Raw genomic sequence first — 23,690 nt, forward strand, 5'->3', positions numbered from 1 at the left:
CTGGAAAATGGGCCGCAGGTTGTGACGAGTTAACAACCCAACCTAGGTACTAAGCGCTTTTCTACTAACCCACTGTGGCTTGACAGTACAGCAAGGAAAGCGAAAAACTCCCCGGTCCTCTGCCACTTGGTCTATGGGAGAAAAAAATCCTTCCTGACCCCTCAAATGGGCAATTAGCCAGACTAGCAGCATCTTTCAGGCCAGATGCTCATTACTAGTTCAGGATAGGTAGGGTGGGACTGCTGGAATGAGCCGAAAGAGGCTCCACATGGCCCCCGCTCCAGGTTAAATCTTGAGAGCTGGGGAATGCTGCCACCCCACTGGCCAGTGGGTGCCAGAGACTCCCAGGGAGAGAAGCTACCGGGTGTCCCTCAGCGACTATCCTCCTTCACTGCTGGCCCCATCAAATTCCCCCACTCACTGAGGCAGGTGGTGGGCATTTAGCTGAATGAGTTGCCCACCTTTTACTAATGAGCCTTAGAACACCAGGCTATCTCAGTCATAGCCTTGCGCTCTCCTGGCAGGCAGTATTTTAATCAGAGCAGCTCTAACCCTCAGCTCCCCTTTTGTTTGTAAATGGTAAAGGTGCCAGCAGCCATGCAGAGGCTGAGAGAGCAGCCCAGAGTGCATGCTGCTTCACCACAATACATGCTAATCCCCCCCTTTGTTGTTTGTGGGGCAGGCCTATAGGGAAAAAAGCCCCACCCCTTCTTTATCTCCAAGTGCCACCTGTAGACTTGCCCGCATCTCTGACTCCTGCAGTTTGTGAAAGCTTCTGTATTCTCTTCCTGAACACCGCCCCTATTTAATCACCACCCCTGAAATCCCTATAATTATGGAATTCAAACTTGGGACAAAGGTTTCCTTCTGTCATTCAGGTGAGCTCTCTGTGGATGTCAGTTCATGTCCAGATTTCCTCCCTATGGCTCAATGAGTGAATAATGAGCTTCCAGGGTTCCCCCCCTCCCCTCCCCCCAGGGACAATTGTAGACAGCAGTGTCCCGCCCCAAGCCAAGGAGAAAAGGTCAACAGGTGACAAAGATAGAAGTGGAAGCAGGTAGTTAGTTTGGAAGGTATTATTAAAAGCTAATAAGCTACAATTATATTGCTTGAACAGTAATTCCTGTGTTTCCTTTTACCTGTTATGCATCCTAGGGTGTTTTGGGCTAGTTTTTGTGTAGGGCTTAGAGGGAAGTTTTTAAACAAGATGAAAAGGATATTTTAATACTTAAGCCACTTTCATGTAACACACATTTTTATTGCATTTCTCACTTCTGCATGTCAGTATTAATTGAATTAGGTTGGAGGGGTCATAGATAAAATTCAGAATAACTTTTTTTCCTAAGTTAGGCTGATGGTGATCATTTACTTAACTGAAAGTGTTCTATGCATGCACAGCAATAGCAGTGCTGACATGTTCCTCTCTGCTAAAGGTCAGTTCCTATTATACACTTATAGACATTTTGTGCTGACTTTCACCCTATGCAACCCTCTTTCCTCCCCTCCCCCCCCAGTAAATGAGAGCAGAATTTGGTCCCTTGATTCACTGCAACAGTCGTCCACAGGCAATGAAAATGGCTTAACTCTGCATTTGGATTTAGAGGGTTTTTTAATGGTTTCCTTGTATTTGAAAGTACTGGTTTTTAATTAACTTAGCAAAGAACGAAGTTCAGAGGCATTTGCGGCATGTGCAGTCCGTGGCATATGAATACAATTCCCAGGACATTATAGGGAGCTGTGAATCCTGGATCAAGGGCAGTGTGGGACTGTTTGGTGTTTTGTTGTTGGCAAATTATTTAGTATATTGCACGCTACAAACTGTGTTAGAAGAACATTATGATTGCAAAAGGTAGCACTCAGAAGTTAGGAAATGCCACTTTAGCTACTGGAGAAACAGATAAGCAGACATAGCTTCTCATCTTCTGCATGGAGAAACACCGAAAGGAGATGAGATGTACTTTGTCAGTGCATATCACAGGTGTTTGCTGACAGCCTTCAGAAATTCTGAGTTCATTCCAGGCTCTGAAGGGGAGAGTGTTGTGGTAGTCACAGATCCTTCTTTCTGTTCTCCCCAAACATGGCCCCTACTACCCTATCTCCTTCAGCCTGCCCCTGTCCTGTCTTTTTGCCACCCCGTCTCCTCAACCCAGTCACATTCTGCTCTCCTACCTAGTCCTAGTCCCCACTTCTAATGCTTCTCATTCCAATCCCAGTCTCCTTGCCAAGATAGTCCTAGTTTCTCCCTCCAGGGTCCAGGTCCAAGTTCCGGTCTCCCCTGACCCCTCAATTCCTTGTCATACTAGTTGTCTAGCCACTCCAGTCTTCTTCCCCCCTCCTCAGGTGGTCCATTTCACTCATTTCCTCACTCCTCCCGCCCCTGGGCTCCTAGTCCCAGTCTCCTTACTTAGCCAGTCCCAGTCTCCCCACACATGTTTCTTATTGGATTGTAGTCCCCGTGGCTTCCCGTCCCAATCTCGTTGCCCAGCCAGACCCAGTCTGGACTGTTGGAAGTTTCATCATGGATGTCAGTAGGAGCAGCACTTGATCCTGAGCAATACTATATAACAATACTGTACCTAGCTCTGTGTAGCACTTTTCATCAGTAACTGTTACCACGCAAGGAAGAGATCTTGGAGTCATTGTGGATAGTTCTCTGAAAACATCCACTCAATGTGCAGTGGCAGTCAAAAAAGCAAACAGAATTTTGGGAATCATTAAGAAAAAGAGAGATAATAAAACAGAAAATATATTGCCCTATATAAATCCATGGTATGCTCACATCTTGAATACTGCGTGCAGATGTGGTCGCCCCATCTCAAACAAGATATATTGGAATGGGAAAAGGTTCAGAAAAGGGCAACAAACATGCTTATGGGTATGGAATGGCTGCCATATGAGGAGAGATTAATAAGACTGGGACTTTTCAGCTTGGAAAAGAGACGACGAAGGGGGGATATGAAAGAGGTCTATAAAATCATTACTGGTGTAGAGAAAGTAAATAAGGAAGTATTATTTACTCCTCTCATAACACAAGAACTAGGGGTCACCAAATGAAATTAACAGTCAGCAGGTTTAAAACAAACAAAAGGAAGTATTTTTTCACACAACGCACAGTCAACCTGTGGAACTCCTTGCCAGAGGATGATGTGAAGGCCAAGACTATAACAGGGTTCAAAAAAGAACTAGATAAATTCATGGAGGATAGGTCCATCAATGACTATTGACCAGGATGTCCCTAGCCTCTGTTTGCCAGAAGCTGGGAATGGGCGACAGGGAATAGATCACTTGATGATTACCAGTTCTGTTCATTCCCTCTGGGGCACCTGGCACTGGCCACTGTCAGAAGACCGGATACTGGGCTAGATGGACCTTTGGTCTGATCCAGTATGGCCGTTCTTATGTTTTGATGTAGTAGGTCTCAGAGTGCTTTACAAAGGAGGTCAGTATCATGAGGTCAGAGATTCGGAGGCCCATACAGGAGCAAGCAAGTGGAGTTGTTGGGCATCAACAACACCCAGCTTTGGGTTCCTTTGACTTTTGATCTGTCTCTGTATTTTTCAACTGCCCTCCCACCCTTTATAATGGGCCAAACCAAACCTTAGATCCAAACTTGGCAGCTTTCAGTAGAAAAGTCCTCACAACAGAGATGTTTCCTGTATTAACTTCTCTCAAATCCACACAGACTTTGATGCTTAAAGCTATACTCGAATGCTTTTTTAAAATTAAAGCCATAAATAGTATAAATGGTTGTGTGTTTACGTGTAGAAATAATAATGTGTAAACTTAATATGCTGTACCATCTATCATATTAATATTCACAGATGTGTAGACTGAAAGGGCTTGCTTTTTAAATTCTACCTCTAATTTTGTGCAATTAGAAGTGGGTACAAAGGCTAGTATTTAGATGTCCGCCTAATTGTGCTTGCAAATCAATCAGTTAGACATCTACATGTTAGCATTTGCATCTACATTTAATTATACTAAAAAAAAACTGGAGGCCTAATTGGGTCCCCTTTCAAAATTTGGCTTCAGAATTACAAAGATCTGTGTTTTAAAGAAAAGTAGCTGGAAAATAAACTTCCTTCTTTTTCTTGAATGGAAATATGTAAATTTGAGTTTTTGTGTTTCCCTTGGTATGTTTGTTGGCGACAGTAACACCTAGAGCTGTGTAAGGAATGCAGCTTCTTGCATTGCTGTTGGTTATAAATTAGGCCATCAACTGTTGTAGGACCAACCCAGAACATAGGTCTTGGCAGGTAGAGCAATTCAAGTCTTGGCAGGTCAAGAAGATTCTGAGTTCATCTCCTAAATTAAGAGATTTATTTTGAATTGTAATGCTCTTTTTCATCCTGACAGACGCAGTAAGTACAGTAAGGCTAAGCAAGAGGCAGATGAGGAGAAACATTTGAATCAAGGTAAAAGGCAGTGGTATTTGGTTTTTTTGATCTGGTTCACAAAGCATGTCTGTGTTCTTATGCTTAGAAAATAAAGAATGACATTCCTCTTGAGATAACTATTTCACTGTTTTCCTTGTTTGCAGCCCTCCTCTGCCAAAACAAAGCATCTAATAGCAGGGAAACTTTGAATGGCAGGCTTTATTCAAAAATCCCAAAGGTTTTTTGGGGAAATTTTTTTTATTCCCTCTCACTCAAAAGGTTTGTGTGACCTTTACTTCTGGCTGAAGATGATGGGCATGCTTTTCTGCCCAGTATATGTCAAGGATGCTTCAGGATGGGACAGAGCAGGTGCTTAAGAGGAAATGTGAGGCATGCATTCCTTTCTCAGATCTTGTCTACACTACAGGTTATTTCAGTATAACTTACGTCATTCAGGGGTGTGAATAATCAACACCTCTGAGCGACATAAGTTATACCAACCTAAGCGCCGGTTTAGACAGTGCTATGTTGGCTTCTCCGCTGACATAGCTACCACCTCTTGGAGAGGCGGGAGGTATTAACTCCGTGGGAGAGCTCTGTCCCGTCGGCTTAGAGCATCTCCACCACAAGCAGTACAGCGCTGTAGTGTAGATATAGTCTCAGTGACTGAACATGCTGTTGTTTCTAGCTTTATTGAGTGAAGGATCAAGCTTAGGGTCTGAACTCAGAACTCCCCTGGCCCAAAAATGGAAGTTATGCGTACTGAGGGCATGTTCACACTACAGATTTAAGTTGACCTACAGCCACCACAGTAATTACTGCAGTGGCTGATGTCCTCACTACCCTCGCTCTAACGGTGGTACACCTCCTTACTAGGAGCGCTTCCACCAACTGAAGAGGGGCAGAGTGGGGAGTTGAGAGCCAGGGATCTCACTTCCACACAGCTCCCCATCGGGAGCCCAGCTGCCCACTGGGCAGCAGCCCGGGCTTCTTGGCTCCCCATACTCTGCCAGGAGTGTGCGGGGGAGGAGCAGCCTGGCAGGCACAACCCAGCAGGGAGCCAAGGGTAGGTTTCAGAGTGGTAGTCATGTTCGTCTGTATCAGCAAAAACAATGAGGAGTCCTTGTGGCACCTTAGAGACTAACAAATTTATTTGGGCATAAGCTTTCGTGGGCTAGAACCCACTTCATCAGATACATGAAGTGGAACATACAGTAGGGAGGTATAAATACACAGCATATGAAAAGATGGGCATTGCCTTACCGAGTGCATGCATCTGATGAAGTGGGTTTTAGCCCACGAAAGCTTATGCCCAAATAAATTTGTTAGTCTCTAAGGTGCCACAAGGACTCCTCGTTTTTTTTAGTATCTAAACAGACGCTGTGCAGCCCTAACTACACTGACAGAAGCCCTACCTCTCTCATGGAGGTGATGTTATGTCGGCGTAGTAGGGCATTTACATTGGCGGGACAAGGCTGTAGTGTGTACGCTGACATAATTAGGTTGATGTAAGCTGCCTTGCATCGACCTAACTGTGTAGTGTAGGCCTAAGTCACAGGGCTGCAGCCAGCTAGTTGGCCTGCTACCAATATCAGTGATTTATGGAGTTCATTCACTGTCAAAAGCCTGATGCTGTTTCAATAGATGGGAAATTAAATGTTTGCATTTAAAAATAAATCACATTGTGGAATCTCCTTAAGTCCTTTCTTCTTTATTCAGTCAGTGCTGACATGGTGAATCTTTACTGGACACTTTCTTTGCTGTTGTATACCATTAAGAATTCGCTCCTTGTATGTTCTGTTCTCAGCAGCATGTAGATCAGTGACATCAAATAAAGCATTTTTGTCTTGCAGGTGTGAGAACATATGTGGATCCTTTTACATATGAGGATCCAAACCAAGCTGTGCGGGAATTTGCCAAGGAAATCGATGCCTCCTGTATAAAGATTGAAAAAGTCATAGGTGTGGGTAAGTTTCAGGACATCTGTGTTTGTGCAGTACATCTGTTTTTGTAATGCATAGCTTTCACTGGTGTTTAGGTACCTTGAGATCTAACTGTGGCTAGTATAACAACTCCCTAAAACAAACAGGACTTTTCAGAACTGCATTGACAATTACATTTTGGCTACAAAGAGTCATGTGTTTCATGTTCATGGCTGATTGTTTGGTCATTTTCCTGCAGGTGAATTTGGTGAAGTGTGCAGTGGACGTCTCAAAGTACCAGGAAAGAGAGAGATCTGTGTTGCTATCAAGACTCTGAAAGCTGGGTACACTGACAAACAGAGGAGGGACTTTTTAAGTGAAGCCAGCATCATGGGACAATTTGACCATCCCAACATCATACATTTGGAAGGCGTAGTTACCAAATGTAAGTAGGTCATTTCTGTGACAACGCCAATTTGGAAGTCATTGAGAAATTAAATCTGCATATTTTTCCCCCTGTTAAGTGACAGATGGCACAGATCCACTGATAGCTAATAGGAGGAAATCAGTGCAGGACAAGTCATTAATCTTGTTGTCAGCTATAAATGGGTTTATAGTTTCAACTGATACCCTATCTCCAGGCAGCTTGTGCAAGGTTTTTTAGGAGGAATTAATACTGCAGGTTTTTTGGTATGCCAAACAGCCATCTTTCAAACCTTTGCTAGACTGAGCTGCTTGTTACAAGATAGGTGAAGGCAGATGGTAAGCAATGTATTTTAAATACTTAAAAAAAAATCAAAACAAAACTACAGTGTCGGTGTGCTTTCAAGTACAAGGCATATCTGTGAGAAGCAGATCTTTGAAATAAAATAGTCTTTATTTTAGAATGAGACTTGCGTATATGCTGTCTCTGATTTATGACTTTGATAGCCTTGCTTCCATTTATAGTAACACCTGGTCGATCATTTTGTTTAAAGCCTGTTAGCATTCACTTGAATTCTGTCTCAATAAGAATATGACAAAGCTCAACAGATGCTGTTTCTAAGCCAGAACTGAAATACACCTGCAAGACCCATGTGGGTCTGACTTCATAAAGCACCACTGAGACTGTGTAGTGGTTACTGTTTAAGATGTCTGTGCTCCAAATACAATGCATAGCATAGCTGCAGAACATGCTGCAGAGTGCTAAAAGTGGAGGAAACTTTAGATTTAGGGGTTCATTTTCAGTGCAGTGTAGTACCACAACGAACCCTCTGCATCCATTGTTGTGAGTGAATGGGGCTTGTGCATTCAACCCTTCACACAGCAATGAGAATACATGGTGTTTAATTAAAAAGATCTCTTGATAATGAAATAAAGTGGCTGATTAAAGTGAGAGTGGAGAGCCCATAATTTTTAATGAACTAACATTAGAAATGAGCTAAAGTGTAGAAAAAAATCAGTGACAATAAGAATATTTCATTTAGGGAAGATTTCAGTTGGACACCCATCCCCTCTGGAATGTCAAATGGGAGCTGGATTCCTAAATCTCCCATTTGTGCCTTTGAAAGTCTCTCTTTTATATCCTTGAATTCCCCCCTTCTGATGTGCATGATTTTTGCTGTGATTGGAAATGTAATTAGTATAGAATATCATTGTTTTCTTTTAAATACAAATTCCACAAGGAAAAAAAAGTCATTCAGACTGCTATTGCTTATGGCTTACCAGGCCTTGCTAAGTCTCTGAGTACTTTAATTAAAACATAATATTATAATTAAATACCTTTGCAGGTCTGTTCCCTTTAAAAAAAGGGGGGGGAGGGTCGTTTCTGAGTAGGTGGTGGTGTGTTTGCTACAGACTGTGATTTTCATAGCACTTCTGGAAAAAAGAGAAGCAACAGGGGGATCTTTGTATTGGAATCCCACCGAGGCTCTAAAACCCCTTAGCTAGGACAGCTGAAACAGTTATAAATGACTGGAGGTATTTGCATAATGCAGTTCTCACTGAATTAAAATGATTTAACATTTTCACTGAGGAGGTGGTAGGCTGAGCCGACCCCAGCGCATCCTGTCATCTGGCTCCCAGGAAGCAGCGCTTCTGCTACCAGCCAGCTCGGGCAGCTCAGAGCTGTTGCTGTTTGGTAAACAGGGCTACTTAAGAAGACATTCATCTCAATTCCTCTTGTAGGTTTTCTGAACATTGTGATAAATGAATACATTTAATAAACTGAAAACTAAAATGCAAGATGAATTGTGGAGGTGGAGTGGATGGGGCTGTTGGAAGAGAGGAAGCAGGAAAGTACGAATGCATTATTGGCTGCTAGTCAAGTACTTTCATAATTGACTAGATGATGGTTACTTGCTCCCTCCCCAGCCTCTCTCACCCTCTCCCACTTCCCCACTGCTCAAGCAGCGCCTGAGTAATGGAATTATGTGTTAATGCACTGAAAGAGAGTCTCCCTTTCTTCTGAATTGACAAAGTGTATTTTGATCGAGGGAGGTTAATTAAAACTCATTTAGATGTATTTGTTCTGTCGAATGACCGGTCACAGTTGCAAAGGGTAAATGAAATGGGGAAATATGCAGATTGGATTAGAGTGGTTTCCATTCTTACTGATGAATGTTCAGATAGGTGAATTTTCCTGTATGGAGAAGGAGGAGGAGTGATATCTTCTCCCAGCCTTTTCATGTAAGAATTCAAATATTCAGCCACGGCTTTTAAGATCACACCCACATAATTGTTTTGCTCAAGGCTTACCTTTGTTCATGCAAATCAGATTAGTAGGTATCCTGCTGCCTGATTACAATTTCAAACACATGTTCATCTACATGAGCAAAGGTGGCATGTGATCATGACAATGAGAGTTTTGGGCATTGGCTGAAATGGTAGGAGAATCAGGAATACAAGGCTGTGTCTACGTTAACAGGGACTTTAGTGGCATAATTATGGCACTGAAGTTATGCTGGCTTAACCCCACAGTGCAGACGCATCAGAGGAAGGGGGTTTTTCCATGCTGTAGGAACACCGTTAGCCAGATTGATGGAAGCATTCTTGCATCACCTAGCAGAGTTTACATGGCGGGGAGGTCAGCCTAGCTACAGTGCTCGGGGGTATGGATTTTTCACACCTCTAGCAGAATTACAAGGGGGAGGCATTCTGTTGAGTGAAAAATGCACTGATGTAGAAATAATTATGGGAACTTTTCAGCACTAAAATATTTCACAGATGGGCAATTTTAATAGTCGATTGTTCTGAGCAGATACTGATGGTGAATGGAGCAAGGAAAAGTTGAGCGTTTTTGCCAGCTCAGCTCAATCTTTATATTGAACGCATCTGCAGTTTAGGTCGCAGGTTGGTTGAACCCTCTCTCCCCTATAAAAGTCCCTTGTTCGAAGCAGTTCCTCTCAGTATAAATTCAAAAGCAAATGTTCTAAGGGACAGGAATTTCTCTTTTTTTTTTTTTGAAGGAAGAAACAGTGCTGTCTAACGATTAGAGCAGAGAGGTAGGAATCCTGGTTTCTGTTTGTGACTGCCACTATGTGGAGCCTGATCCTCCAAGGAGCTGAGCACGCCCAAGTCTCTGATTTCAGTTCTCCTTGTAGAATTCACACAGCCTCCCACGGGGCTGGGCTTGGCAATCACTTAATCTCTTTATGCCTATCATTGGGCATCTTTAAAACAGGAGTAATTAGATTGGCCTCAGTCCTTCAAACACAGAGTCTGAACATGATGCATGCTTAGTCCATTGAAATCATTGGGGTTTCTCACCTGCAGGATCAGGGCCATATAACTTTGTATGTCAAGCGTTTTATATGTGCATATTTATTCATTATTATTATTTATTATGAGATAGGCCATTTTTCTAGTCACCATTCTATGTCAGTAACCCAGTATTTCTTTTTACATTTCTTAAAGTTAGCTTTTCCCTGTTGCACTATGGAAAGATGAGTGAGTGCTGCTACTGCATCTGACCCCATATTTGGCACAATTCACTGAATCGTTTATTTTGTGAGGGAAATGGAGAAGGCTCATTTAGAAATAGCAAGACATACAGGATTCCGGACTGAGAAAGTCAGGAGGGGTTCTGGGAAAGGAGTTTTTATTTTGCATGCTCAAATCTCAAGCTGCATCTGAATGTCTTTTAGCTGCTGACAGCTTTCCACTCCCCTGAAGCTTTGATTTTTCCAAAGAAGAAAAAGGATCCAAGTGCTCACTGAGTCTGCCTCTAAAAGAAAATGCATATTCTAGCAAAGAATTTAATTATCCTAACGATTTTTCAAGTTTGAACAGCTCTATCTGGTACCCCCTCCCTTCTACTTCTTTAGCGAGCAATTATCCATTCATAGGTTCCCTGGAGACTCGAGGCCACTTTAGTTAAAGACCTTGTCAACCAGTCACCCAAAGGGTTAACCGTCCAGATGGAACCCTTCAATGTTCTCGTCCCATAATATTTCTTTTCCAGATCCCTACAGCTGAGGCATAAGCTTGGCGCTTTTTAAATTAAATTAGATGGTGCAAGACAGGTGTCTTGGCAGTAAAATCCTGTGCAACCCATTTTCATCTCATTAACATCAGTGTTCATCAAGGAATTATGTTTTTCTTTCTGCAAACTCTAGGTAAACCGGTAATGATCATAACTGAGTACATGGAGAATGGTTCCTTGGATGCCTTCCTCAGGGTAGGTGATTGCTTTATAATAAACCCAAAGAGGTTTTACATAGGGAAACACTCTCTGATTCCTTATTCTTGTTCTAGTTGGTGGAGGGATAGAGAATATAAACCGAAGAATGTTTGTATTTGGGAAATGCTTTTTAATATCTTTTTCTACTGCTGCCAGTAGCTGGTGGAGGGATACAGAGTAGATGTAACATTTGAAATGTAGGCTCTTAAATAATCCATGTTTAATAGGGAGCAGTTTTGATTTATTCCATTTTTGAAAGCCTTGCAATGCTGTAGATTCATTAAAACTGGATATATTCCATACATCACAGGAAGCAATGACAAAACCTCTGGGTTTGTACTTTACTGGTGAATTATAGACACTAGTCAGGAGGGTGAGGAAATAACATTGCATTTCATTTCAAACAAGATGAAGATCTAGAGGTGTGCTCTTTGCCAGCTTCAGCTGTGGCAGTAATGTAGCTTTTAACTTAATGCTATGTGATTTTCCCCCCCTTCCCCATCTGCAGAAAAATGATGGCAGATTTACAGTAATCCAGTTGGTGGGAATGCTTCGTGGCATTGGCTCTGGAATGAAGTATCTGTCTGACATGAGCTATGTGCATCGGGATCTAGCCGCCCGAAATATACTAGTCAACAGCAACTTGGTCTGCAAGGTGTCTGACTTTGGCATGTCCCGTGTCCTGGAAGATGATCCTGAAGCAGCCTATACTACTAGGGTAAGGCAGGAAAGGGCCTTTTCTTCCCTACAAAGTGGTTTTGGTTTTTTGTTTTTGTTTTGTTTTTTTAAATAATCTCAGGCACACGTGAAAACCTGTTTCATTATATAAAAGTGTACATTGGGCCAGGATCTCTGCCAGTGTAAATCATTGTAGATCCATTGGTTTCAACGCAGCTACATCAATATACCTCTGTTAGGCGCCAACTCATTGTCTTCATTAGGGCCTTCAATGTGCTAGGAGTTGGTGACAGGAGCTTGAGACCAGGAATTAGGGGTTTGGGTCCTACTCCTGCAAATGTTTATGCAAGTGCTTAATTTTGTGCATGTGGATAGTCCCACTGAATTTAGTGGTACTACTCACGTGTGCCTATATAGGTGTGTGCTTAAGTGTTTGCAGAATCTGGACCTTGATGATCTGGACGGCCTCTTCCAGCCCCTAAAATGGATTCTGTTCTAATTGTGATTAAAGAACTTCTCAAGATGTCCAACCCCTAAGCAGTTTATGCTATAGATGCCTGATAAATTACAAAGACATGATGAAGATTTGCTGTTCATTACTAATAATATGCAAATTAATATTTAAATATGAAAAAGTGGGGAGTAGATTTGAATTTTAGCAACATAGTGCTACTAATTTTGCTATCCTAGTTTTAGTATTCTGCATATAATGATACCAACACTACCCCTCCCCAACACCTTTGAAATTAACATGCACCAGGAAAAAAGTTAGAGATTTTATAAAGTCTTTTTTTAATTGCTTGTTGTTTCATTTTTAAATATCTGCCATTCTCCATCTGTTCTCCTGAGTGCAGAGATTGTCTGCAGTACTCAATTTTTGTGGTTTAATCCCTATACTCATCCTTTAATGAATTCACAGTTCATTATGGGGAAAGATAGACTCATGTAGTATTGTAGTATTAAACGCTGGCCAACCCTGGTATTCCCCACTAATAAGCGTGGTGAGAGAGGGGGGCTGAAACAGAGGTCTGGAAAGCTGTATTCAAGCAAATAAAAGTATAGACAAATATACCAGGGCAAGACAGAAACTATTGAAAAGCCTCCCTTTGAATTTAGTGAGTGCAAATATAGTACTCTGTTTTCTCAGAGTAAACTGTAGTGAATCAGTGTAATTTGCATTACAGCACATTGTCTTCTTTTAGTATCAGTAATGAAGTGCCAGGAACATTTGGATGAGCTCCACTGTACTCGAGCAGCTTAAAAAAACGTTGAGCTTACTGACAATTTTTAAAATAACAAGCACACATAAGCCATGTCCATACATCTGTGTTTGACAGAAGAAGGGAGTTTGCTTCATGGTCATAGATAATACAGTGAAGTGCTTTTTTTTTTTTTTTTTAAAGCACTTGTCCTATCTTAACATAATTGTCTGTTCTGTTCCCCATCAGGATTCTAACTTATTGAAGTGAAAGCATCCTAAAGCATGTAGTCACAAACAAAAAAGACATACTAATGCATATATGCATTCACATAGGGCCTTATCTAAAGCCCTTTGAAGTCAGTGGAAAGACCCATTGCTTTCCATGGGGTCTGGAACAGCCCCATACTAAACACTTGACAGACACACAAAGGGCAATAAGCTATCAGCCAGGTAAACAGAGACAAAGGACAAGGAGTTAGGAACAAAAAGTGTCTTCAGAAACTGCAAAGAAAAAGAAACTCAACAACATAAATTATAACAAAGAAGAAAAAACATCTTTGTTCAACTTTCAGTAATGTTCCCAGATGGGACTGCAGGAAATTTAAAGTTCAATTAAAAACACCTTGTGCATTAGCATAAACAAAAGGAGAAATCTCTGGCACAGCATCACTCGAGGCAAAATCAGATAAACGGGATGGAGTTCTTTTTAAAACATTAGCTAACCCCAATGGCCCAATTCAGGTGCCCGAGCCTTTTTATTTGTGCGTACTTCAAAAAATGCAATAAAAAAAGCTCTCCCCAATGTTAGCTGGTATCAGAAGTGGTCCTGTTACATGATACTGTACTTAACTGTTCCTATACTGACTGTAGCAGCCTGAAAGCTGATTTACTCTACTTCTGAGTTATGTACGGGATATCATCCATAAGGCAAAGCACAGTATTTCATACAGCTTCCTAGCTGATCTTCTCTTTATTTCGCTATTCTGGAAAAAAAAACAACAGAAGTCTATAAGCCCATTTTGTTGGAGCTGGGACAAGTAGGTCAGACGGGCAAGCAAGAAAATAGTCAAACCCTTGCACTAACAGAGTGTACTTATTTGTTTTGTATACTAATCCTCTAATATATGCCCTATAAACTCTTGGCTTTTTCCCATGCTCAGTGTAGCCCTAAGCAGAAATCTGGCAGTGGGCTGATAAAAATACATTTAACAATTTACTTATTTGCATCCATGTGACTAAAGAGAACAAATGGATGGCATCTGTCTCCAGTTTTGAAGCAAGTGACATAGCACAGTGACATCCACATGAAGCATCAGTCCAGCAGCTTACCAGCCTTGGTCTTCTTCTGTTTTTAACAGGGTGGCAAAATTCCCATCAGATGGACTGCACCAGAAGCAATTGCCTATCGTAAATTTACATCAGCTAGTGATGTGTGGAGCTATGGCATTGTAATGTGGGAAGTGATGTCATATGGAGAGAGACCTTACTGGGATATGTCCAATCAAGATGTGAGTTCCTTTCTGATGTTGTTTTATTTTTTCTTCCTCTTTGTTTCAATTTTTTCTTCGTTCCTCTCAATCCCAGTGTGGTGGTGATGTGTTAGGCCCAAATTTTGCAAAAGGAATAGCATGGATGGACTCTTATACCCACGTGTGTCTCTTTGCAAGATCAGGCCCTTAAATAAAATTTTCCATTTTGGATCAGACCCTTACTTCGTCAAGTCTGGTATCCTGCATCTACAAGTGACCTGTAATTGATCTATTTGTTCATCGATTGCAAGTGTTGTATGAAGTTGAGCTATACTAAACTGTAGACTTACATGAGGCACTCTTCGGAACCCGTGATTAGGTGACTTCCAGAAAACACAATGACCCTGATCCAAAAAAGGATCCCTACCCAGAAAAGCACTTAAGCAAGTTTTTAAGTCCCATTAAAAGTCAATAGGACTTGTAAACAGTTTTAAAGGAAATAGATAGAAGAGTGAGGAGTGGAGCTGAAATGTTCATAAATTCTCATTTAAAACATTTCAGAAATAATTATGTTAAAAAGAGAAGGACAATGTGAATATTGATATTAAACTTCCACTTCACTGAGGGTTATTCAGAAAAAACTCTTGAATTTATGGGGCTTCCCATTAAGAGTTAATTTTCCAAACCCTAGTATACTTGAAATTATTACTATTTGTTGTTCAGATAACTTTATTTCTTTTACAATATTCAGAACAACACATACAAGGTATAACTGTGATTATCACTCAAAGCGTCCCTTGACAATGGAATAGTTGCCCCAAGAGGACATTAAAAAGCAGCTTCACTAAATGACTGTTCTTAAATTATGCAAGTCCCTTTTAACAGTACCATCTGGACTGCTTCATCCTGTTCCAAGGGGGAGTACACACAATAGCTGCTATTTCAGAAGAGTTCTTTAATAATAATACTAATAAGGGTCTGCGCTAATAGAATTTTTATTAAATAAAACAAATATTTCCTGTGAAAATGAGCCATGGGCTGGCCATAATCCCTTTCCCAAAGGGCTTTATAAGCAAATAAAGGAGTGGGGAAAAGTTAACCGGAATATATGGTCATGGAGTCAAAGATGGGAAGTTAAATAACATTTTACAAGTCATCCACTTTCTTATGTGGAGCTGAACATTTTCAAAGAGCATTTATGTGTGGATGGCATTTAATCTAAAAAAGGGAATTTAATTACATTTCCTTCTGATGTGGATGTCTCCTCTGGCACCCTGCCTTGCTCTCCTATATCAACAGGAAGTCATCAAGGCTTTACAAGAAAACAAAGCACCAGATGCACCTTGGAAACACAATGTATTTTCATTAGCAATGATAGGTCATTCAGAGCAATACAGAAGTGGGTTTGCAGATGCCTCCCCTGTCTGATGGGTCAAGATAGATCCAAAAACTGGTGAGGTAGCTGTTGTATTGTCTGTGGATCCTAAAGGAAGAAGTGTTGTGCAGCTCACATCATACATAGAGAATTACATAGGCAAGGAAAGACAATGCAGTGGTGATGGGTGGTTTGTGAAAAGTACTGGATTGACTGCCCAGGCAACACTAGGTCTCCTTATTCTCTGAATGATCAGAGGCAGTGCAAGCATCTCCAGACTGTCAGGCAGTGTGTCTTAGCCACTGTTCTAGAGACCCGCTCTAGGGGTAACAGCATAATTCTGTCTACTGGAATATTGATTCATGGACTATTGATCTTTGTTCTCTGCTAAGTCTGCCATCAAGGGTGCCCATTAGTTCCAGCTGTGATAGGGGAAAGGGTTGCGATGTGAGTACCATCTAGTAGGAACAGGATCTGGGAATGACCACATAGATTGCCAGACTGCCCCCGGATAGTAATGAGCCATATGTACAGAGGGTGTGAGGTAGTTGCATAAAGTCAGGCTTTGGATCAGGTTGCATGCTTTAACTGACACAGTAGGCAGATTGGGGATGTGCAAGAGGAGGAAGAGGATGGAAGGAGGCTTACCCTCCCTCTTGCATATCAACCAGCCACAGCTGGGGAGAGAGAGAGAGAACAGGCCCTGTGCTAGATTGCACTGCTAGTGGAGCTAAGCTAGCTCAAGAGGACGGGGAGCACAGGCTGCACCCTGAGAAAGAGGGTGAGGAGCTCTAGCTCTGAGGTGCTGTCCTCAGAACTGGCTGAAATTCCTGCAGAATTCCTGCTGTGGCATTGCTCCTCCTCACCCCTATCCAAGATGACTAGCAGCTTAACTCTGGCCCCACTGTTTTCCTGAAATTCAATGATCCTCGTCTGTGTTATTTTGGTGTGTGGCTCGTCAATGAGCAGCATCTTTGAAGACATGTGTGCTTCAGAAGCCATACCTAATGCAGCAAATGTTTGTGATATTTATCCCCACTCATGAACTTGAAATGCATGTGATTGTCTTCCCTGCACCATAGATGTTTCCTAAATGCGCTTATCTTCACTAGCTTTAAACCTTAATTAATTTCTGAATTCTCAAAAGGAAATGGTGAGAGTAGGTAGGCCTCAGCAATGGCTTGAGTTTGAATTTTATTTTCCACATTGTTTCGTTTTGTTGTGGGTTTGTTTCCATGCTTAGGATCAACCTAGAATGGTTTATACACAGCTACAGTCTGTGAAGTTTTTTAACTGCGTTTAATGGTGCTGTGGGTAGGTTATTAAAGCCATTGAGGAAGGGTATCGCCTGCCACCCCCAATGGACTGCCCCATCGCTCTCCATCAGCTGATGCTGGACTGCTGGCAGAAGGAACGCGGCGACAGGCCTAAATTTGGACAGATTGTCAACATGCTGGACAAACTCATCCGCAACCCCAACAGCTTGAAGAGGACAGGCACCGAGAACTCCAGGTCAGCTGTGCTTTCTTAATGGTGATCTATGAGGGAATATATTAGAGGTGACAGGCAAGCTGTAACTCACCTAAACTTCGGTACTCACATTAAGGTGTGCGTCACAGCGCTTGCTAGACTGCACAGCCCTTTTTTATCCAGTGGAAGATTGTTTCCCACTGGGGTTACGCCAACATTCCATCCGACCACACTGTGGGGCCCAGATGCTCCTGGCTCTGTGAAAGCAGAAACTGAATAAGGAAAGCAATTGCTTTATCCTACCAGCTCCGAACGTTTTTATAACCTAGATTTAAGGGTGGCTTTGAAAATATCTGATGCAATCAAGTGATGTTTTCTTGACAAAACAAGACATGCTGAGTCTCTCTTTTTTTCAATAAAAGATCCTGAAGGGGTCTGCTTCAGTGCAACGTAATTAGCAGGAGTGACCTGGTTTCCTAAAGGGAAAAGTACATCATCAAGTTTTATAAACCCTAGGTAGGATTTGCAAATGAGCATTACAGCATTACAGCCAAAGCCTTGTGGGCACAGTGAAGGCGTGGATTAATTATTATGTGAATTTGAATTTGATTTTGTGGCAAGACAACGTTTCATGTCTCTACGGATCCTGTGTTATGTTGCAAGGAAATTTCAAAGCTGTTAAAGAGATCTTAATTTTGGGCCAGATATTCAGGTGGTGCAAACCAGTGGAATTCTCGAAATCAGTGGAACTTCACCAATTAACACCAGCTGAGGATCTAAACCTTTATTTGAGAGTGTTTGTTGTCTGCTTTTAAAGCAAAATTAAGTCCGCTTGAAATGAATAAGTGGAAGGGTCTGGAGGGAGAAGAAAATTAGCAGAGAATGAGGGTGGAGGAAAAAAATCCTAAACATGATCCAATCCCTGAACAGAAAGGAAATAAGATATATATTCTCTGTGCTCCCTGGAATGAGTATCTCTGAATCAGTGGAGCAATAACAGAGGCCAGACCGTTCCTGATTCAGCCGCTGGCAGGCCAGCATAATGGAAAAAGCTGTTTTTCACTTTTAAACTAGTGGATCCCTCTGTGACTATTGCTTACCATTTACATTACCAAAGACAGGTTATTAGTCCTCTGAGGCCACTATCACCACACTTCCTCCAGCTTGCCCTAATTGCAGCTGTAGCCTGGCGTGTGTATCCACCTCTGTGGTTTAAATAATTTAAGAAGGAGAGAGTCATAATAACAACTGTTTAATCTCCTTCAACTTGACTTGATTCCAACTCATAGATAACATGTCTTTGACTACATTTAGTTATTATTACAATAGTTTACAGCCTGTTGTGTGTGCCTACTCCCTACCTACATCCAAATCCCGTTTGTAGACTTCTTTTCCTTGGAGCATGAAATCCAAACAAATATATGTGTATGCCTTTATATATTGAGACTGATAATAGACTGTAAATGGTAGTGTATGCATTATATATAATATGAAAAGGGGCACCGAACAAACTGCAAGAAAGTATGGTAAAAGTTGTGTAAGTGCTACCAACGTGAACCCAGTCCCTCTGGACAATATATAATAGCACTGTAGAACACCTAGTCTTTGATTCTGTGCATTTTAAAATAAATGATCAAGATGGCATTTGCTTTGTTTAGATCTATGATAGTAATTTACAGTGGCTTAATGAAAACCATTGCAATTTTCAAAATACATAAAATAATAAATGAGCTATTAAATGGGCACTGAATTTGTTCAGATAATTATTCCAGAATCTCTACAATGGAAAATAAGAAGCACAGTCCACAGAGCAAACAAAGATCAAACCATTATTCCCACCACTCCTTGCATACGTGCTGCTCAGGAATGGATTGATTAAAGAGGGGATTAACTCCCTGCTGTCTGAGTTTGTTTGAATGCACTGAGCCTGCTTGCAAACCTGGCTAGAAACCTACCTGAGATGAACTCTCCTTGAGGTTTGAGCGCCAATCCAGTCTGGCAGGTTCTGAGCTCACAGTTCCTCTACTCATACTTCAGTAGTGTTTCTGTAGTTGTTGAACTGAGGTGTGACATATGCAAGATTGGCAAGTCTTGAATTGCTGTATGCAGGATACAGACACAGTAGCCTGAACATGTTCCAGCATTCAGGACCTCATCCTTTGCCGAGCACATTGTAATAAAAGTGTTTTCCATGAACTTTGTTGCATCTGGGGCTTAAACTATAAAGGGCACAATGATTTGATTTACAACTGAAGGTAACAATAGACACCAGGGATCAAATTCATTCTTGGGGCAAATTGGCCTGTTCTTATATGGTTGCTAAATTTGCCGTTGGTTACATTTTTATAGTGCATGAGTCCCAATTTTTACTAGTTACCTGCAACATGCCGCCCTTATTTGAACTGATGGTATGTTTTGCCTAGTCAGAGCGTAATCATTGTGGAGCTTAAACTTTGTTCCGTAAACCAGCTAATACCTGTTATCTGCCCATGTATTTTCTGTTCCTAGACCAAACACTGCCCTGTTGGATCCGAGTTCTCCGGAATTCTCAGCCGTTGTTTCTGTGGGGGATTGGCTCCAGGCCATTAAAATGGACCGATATAAGGATAACTTCACAGCTGCTGGCTATACAACCCTAGAGGCTGTGGTACATATGAACCAGGAGTAAGTACTCAGCGTATAACAAGAACTGGTAAATCTGGATTTAATCGGCTTCTTTTGCTTTGTGCTGCATATCATTACGCTCATTAAAGGAATGGAATGCCTTTCATTTGGATGGAGTAGAACTTTAAAATACCTCCACAATGCCTTCAGTTATTTAATTAAACATTTCTATACATCTGCCTTGCTTTTGCAGTATTACATGTGGTTGACTCTCATGTTGCTTTGCATCAGCATTTAAAACAAAGTTCTCAGCCCTCTGCTTCTTTTCTTGTTTTAATCAGTGATCTGACACGAATTGGGATTACCACCGTTGCGCACCAGAACAAGATTTTGAGCAGCGTCCAGGCAATGCGGACCCAAATGCAACAGATGCACGGCAGGATGGTTCCCGTCTGAGCCAGTACTGAATAAACTCAAACTCTTGAAATTAGTTTACCTCATCCATGCACTTTAATTGAAGAACTGCACTTTTTTTACGTCGTCTCCTTGCTCTTTGAAATAAAGATCTGCAGCATTGCTTGGTGTACAGATTGCTGAAACTGTGGGGAAGGGGGCCCTACCGAAATGACAAGCTGTCATTTTAAACCAGACCTGGAACAAATTGTTTCTTGGAATATGCTTCTGTTGATCAACGATATGTAAAATACATGTATCTATATAAATATAACATCACATTCAAGTTTTGATGCTGTGTTTGCTGCCAGATACTGTGCTTAAAAAATAATTATTCTTCCTTCCCCCAATGACCTGGGGATTACAACCACAGTATTTTATTTGTGGGATAAACCATGGTTGTGCATCTTTCACTGGAACGAAGAATCTACCCCAGGATCTTTTCTGCAGACTCAGCGTGTCACTGATACCGTGCGGAAACCTCAGTGAGACTATTGTTTGGCTGATCGGTGCCTCTCAATTAGTGATTTACCCATTTACAGGGTGAGATAGGGAATGACCCACCCTGAGGATTACTGGACAAAACTGGACTTCTGCGGGGTTTGTTATTGGCTGTTGTTGTGCCATACTGAGTTGTAAATCTGTAAACCTTTTCCAAACGTCTTACTGACAGTCAGCTGTGACAATCTTGACTGTGAAACTTCCAGACTCACATCCCTTTCCCCTTTGAAGGAGCAATCACTCTTGCAACACTGAAAAGGTCAGTGAAAGTATAGCCTCCATTCTATTCCTGGTGTTTTTATTTTTTTAAACTATACTGTCACCTGTAAATACTGTGTGGAAGAAAATGCATGTAGGATTGTGGTTCCAACTATTTTGGATAAACCTGTACTTGTTTGCCAGACTAAGCTCAGCTGTTCCTACTGCATCACATTCAGTTGCATGCACTCTTCACTGACAATGGAAATTGGGCTGTTCCAAACCTTTGTCTCGCTTGCAAGCTCAGTTGTGGGTTGAAATGTGTGCAGACGATGGGAAGTAGATTTTTTTGGTGCACAGTTCATCATGAAGAGTCTGACCCTGTTCCTGTTGATTTCTCAGTGGTGGGTAAAGGATTGGACTCTACGGTAGTGGTGAGAAAACAGAGAAACAGGCACTAATGCCTAAAAGCACCAGTATTGGTAAATGTACTATTGGAGGGGAACCACTAATATAAGATTTCCCTCTGTCTTTGGAAACATGATATACCCCATTTAGGTAAAACAATCAAAGCAAACCCTCTAACCTTCTTTTAGGCTGAAGTTGGGTCTCTGCTGTCACATCTGTGGTGTTATGTGACCAAGAATGGAGTAAAATGGAAGTACACATGCATTTTTTCTTCCTTTTTGCAGATGTGAGCTAGTGTGTAGTGATGGCTACACATGAAACAAAAATGTTACTCTAGGAGATCCCTGCATTTTTGTTTGTTCACATGGGGATTCAGTTTGGTGAGATCAAAAGAGCTCCATTTGGGCTTGAGCTTTATTTGTGTTAAGATCCATTTATACTGTTCTGTCAGTGTAAAGAGGCCTTAAATTGGGCATAAATTACACTTACACTCCCTTTAAGATCCTTTTACACTGCCAGAGCAGTAGTACCTTGCCAGACCTTAGCTTATCTGAGTACCAGACCCATTTGTGCTTTGATGTGGAGGTGTAGAGAAGAGGACGTTCATGCCCCTGAGCATTGATTTGCAAAGTTTTGTGAATAACAGACAGAGTCTTAGTAGGGCGAACTTTTGGTCCACCTCTACACCTGACAGCAGCTTCCAAAAGACTGAGCTTGGTATGTTGAAGTTTAAAGTCACTGTATTTATTCTGAATCCAAAACAGCTGACTTTGTTGATATGGCAAGTTTGACATGTTCAGTCAAGTCATACTCATCATTTTTTGTCACGTGTAACAATAACCTGCTGATTTGAACCACTAGCTTTCTCCCCAACCCCCATACCCCGGCTTATTCTGAAAGCAAGTTGTTCAGAATGTGGGATCCTAAATTTGGGACCTGTAAAATCACTACAACTTAGTAAAAACCTTTTTGCAACATTACTCATAAGAGCTTTTCTATTTGGGAGGAATTTGAGATTTGTTTCAAAAACTACTTAGACCATCATGTTTTAACATCATTTTGCTGGAGGATGTAAGACCTGGAGATTCATTTGAAAGATCTGACATTTGTACTTTGCCAACAAATATCCTTTGTTCTGTTCAGAGACATTTTAGCTTCCCCTTGCTGTAAACCTGCTATAGAAAGTCAAGGCTATCTTTTAAATAAAAGCAAAATGTACCCAATTCTCTAAACAAATTGGAGAATTATGTGGTTGGCATCTAGTAACAATAAGGTCAGAGTATTTTAATATTTTCTTTTTAATATGAAAATTGTGAAGGCCGTTCAGAAACTAAATTTTACAGTGTGAGTGGCAGCACTGAACTTCACTGTGATCAAATGAGAGTGGTGAGTGGGCAAGAACATGAACATGTTTTTAACTGGAGGAAAGCTGTGTGTGTGTGTGTAAGTAAAACTGAAGAGGTAGTAAAAACAGAACTTAAATGGAAAATAGTGTTTTTTCTTCGCTAAAAGAAGTGTCAGTTATCTTTATCCTGCTGATCTGATGCAAAGCAATGAGAACAATGGCAGTGCTACACAGCTTACTGTTCTAGCAATTTATCCTTCTTTTTTTAATGAATGATGTTTCCACTCAGGACTTTGCATTGGGAAACTGCAGGGTGTCAATTCTGCTGCAAGGGAAATGAAAGCTTCCTAGCAAAAAGGGTTACAAAAGAAGTTCACTTCACTAAATTGACCTGATAAATCCATGAGCTTTTTTTTTTTTTTAAACATTTGCGTATGGTTTTAGTAGCAAATTGCATACACAGGAGCACACGCTGATCTTTGTACTGGTCATAAGCAGGCTAAACTGCCATTAGTTTAGCCAACAAGATGCTCATGAATTCCAGTGGGAATTCTTGATATATACACGTGAATTGTACTTTCTGTCCACTCTGAAACAAAACTCCCTTTGTCTCATTTGGAAGACATTTTCCCCACCTGCTGGGAGTGTTTTTAATTTTGTTGTACCTACCCACGTTACCCAGTTACGTTGCCTGCAAATAAGTCCAGGATTCATCAGTTCACAATAATAAGCACCTGAACACATTTGCTTGCCACTGTGGAATTGGAAGAATGGCATAGTGGGTCAGGGCTACAAGGAAATGCAATGTTGATCCACTGTTTCCTTGCTGCTGACACACACACGCACATACACAATTGGCTTTGGTGTGGTTCTCTGTTCCCCTGCTAATATAAACCATTTACAGTACCTCTCTCTGTGGGAATTGTTCCTTTCCTTTCCGTGCATTTGGAGATCCTCCATTGTTCACACCTTGCTGTGATTTGTGGGGATTAACTCTGCTGCTCCTGGAAGACACAATGACATACTTTGG

At 41.4% G+C, this 23,690-nt stretch overlaps 1 protein-coding gene across 1 annotated transcript in view; it reads left to right on the plus strand.

Moving 5' to 3' along the window:
- EPHA4 (EPH receptor A4) overlaps positions 1-23,690 on the plus strand; it is a 129,559-nt gene that overhangs the window by 103,018 nt on the left and 2,851 nt on the right. Inside the window, exons 9-17 of the mRNA XM_074963948.1 lie at positions 4,357-4,415; positions 6,230-6,343; positions 6,558-6,743; positions 10,894-10,955; positions 11,467-11,676; positions 14,196-14,345; positions 17,000-17,193; positions 19,660-19,815; positions 20,097-20,968. Coding sequence (XP_074820049.1) covers positions 4,357-4,415; positions 6,230-6,343; positions 6,558-6,743; positions 10,894-10,955; positions 11,467-11,676; positions 14,196-14,345; positions 17,000-17,193; positions 19,660-19,815; positions 20,097-20,211 — 1,246 coding nt within the window. The 3' untranslated portion in view covers positions 20,212-20,968. The remainder of the gene's footprint in view (positions 1-4,356; positions 4,416-6,229; positions 6,344-6,557; positions 6,744-10,893; positions 10,956-11,466; positions 11,677-14,195; positions 14,346-16,999; positions 17,194-19,659; positions 19,816-20,096; positions 20,969-23,690) is intronic.

The sequence above is a fragment of the Natator depressus genome, chromosome 9, assembly GCF_965152275.1.
Source record: "Natator depressus isolate rNatDep1 chromosome 9, rNatDep2.hap1, whole genome shotgun sequence".
Classification (NCBI taxonomy): Eukaryota; Metazoa; Chordata; order Testudines; family Cheloniidae; genus Natator; species Natator depressus.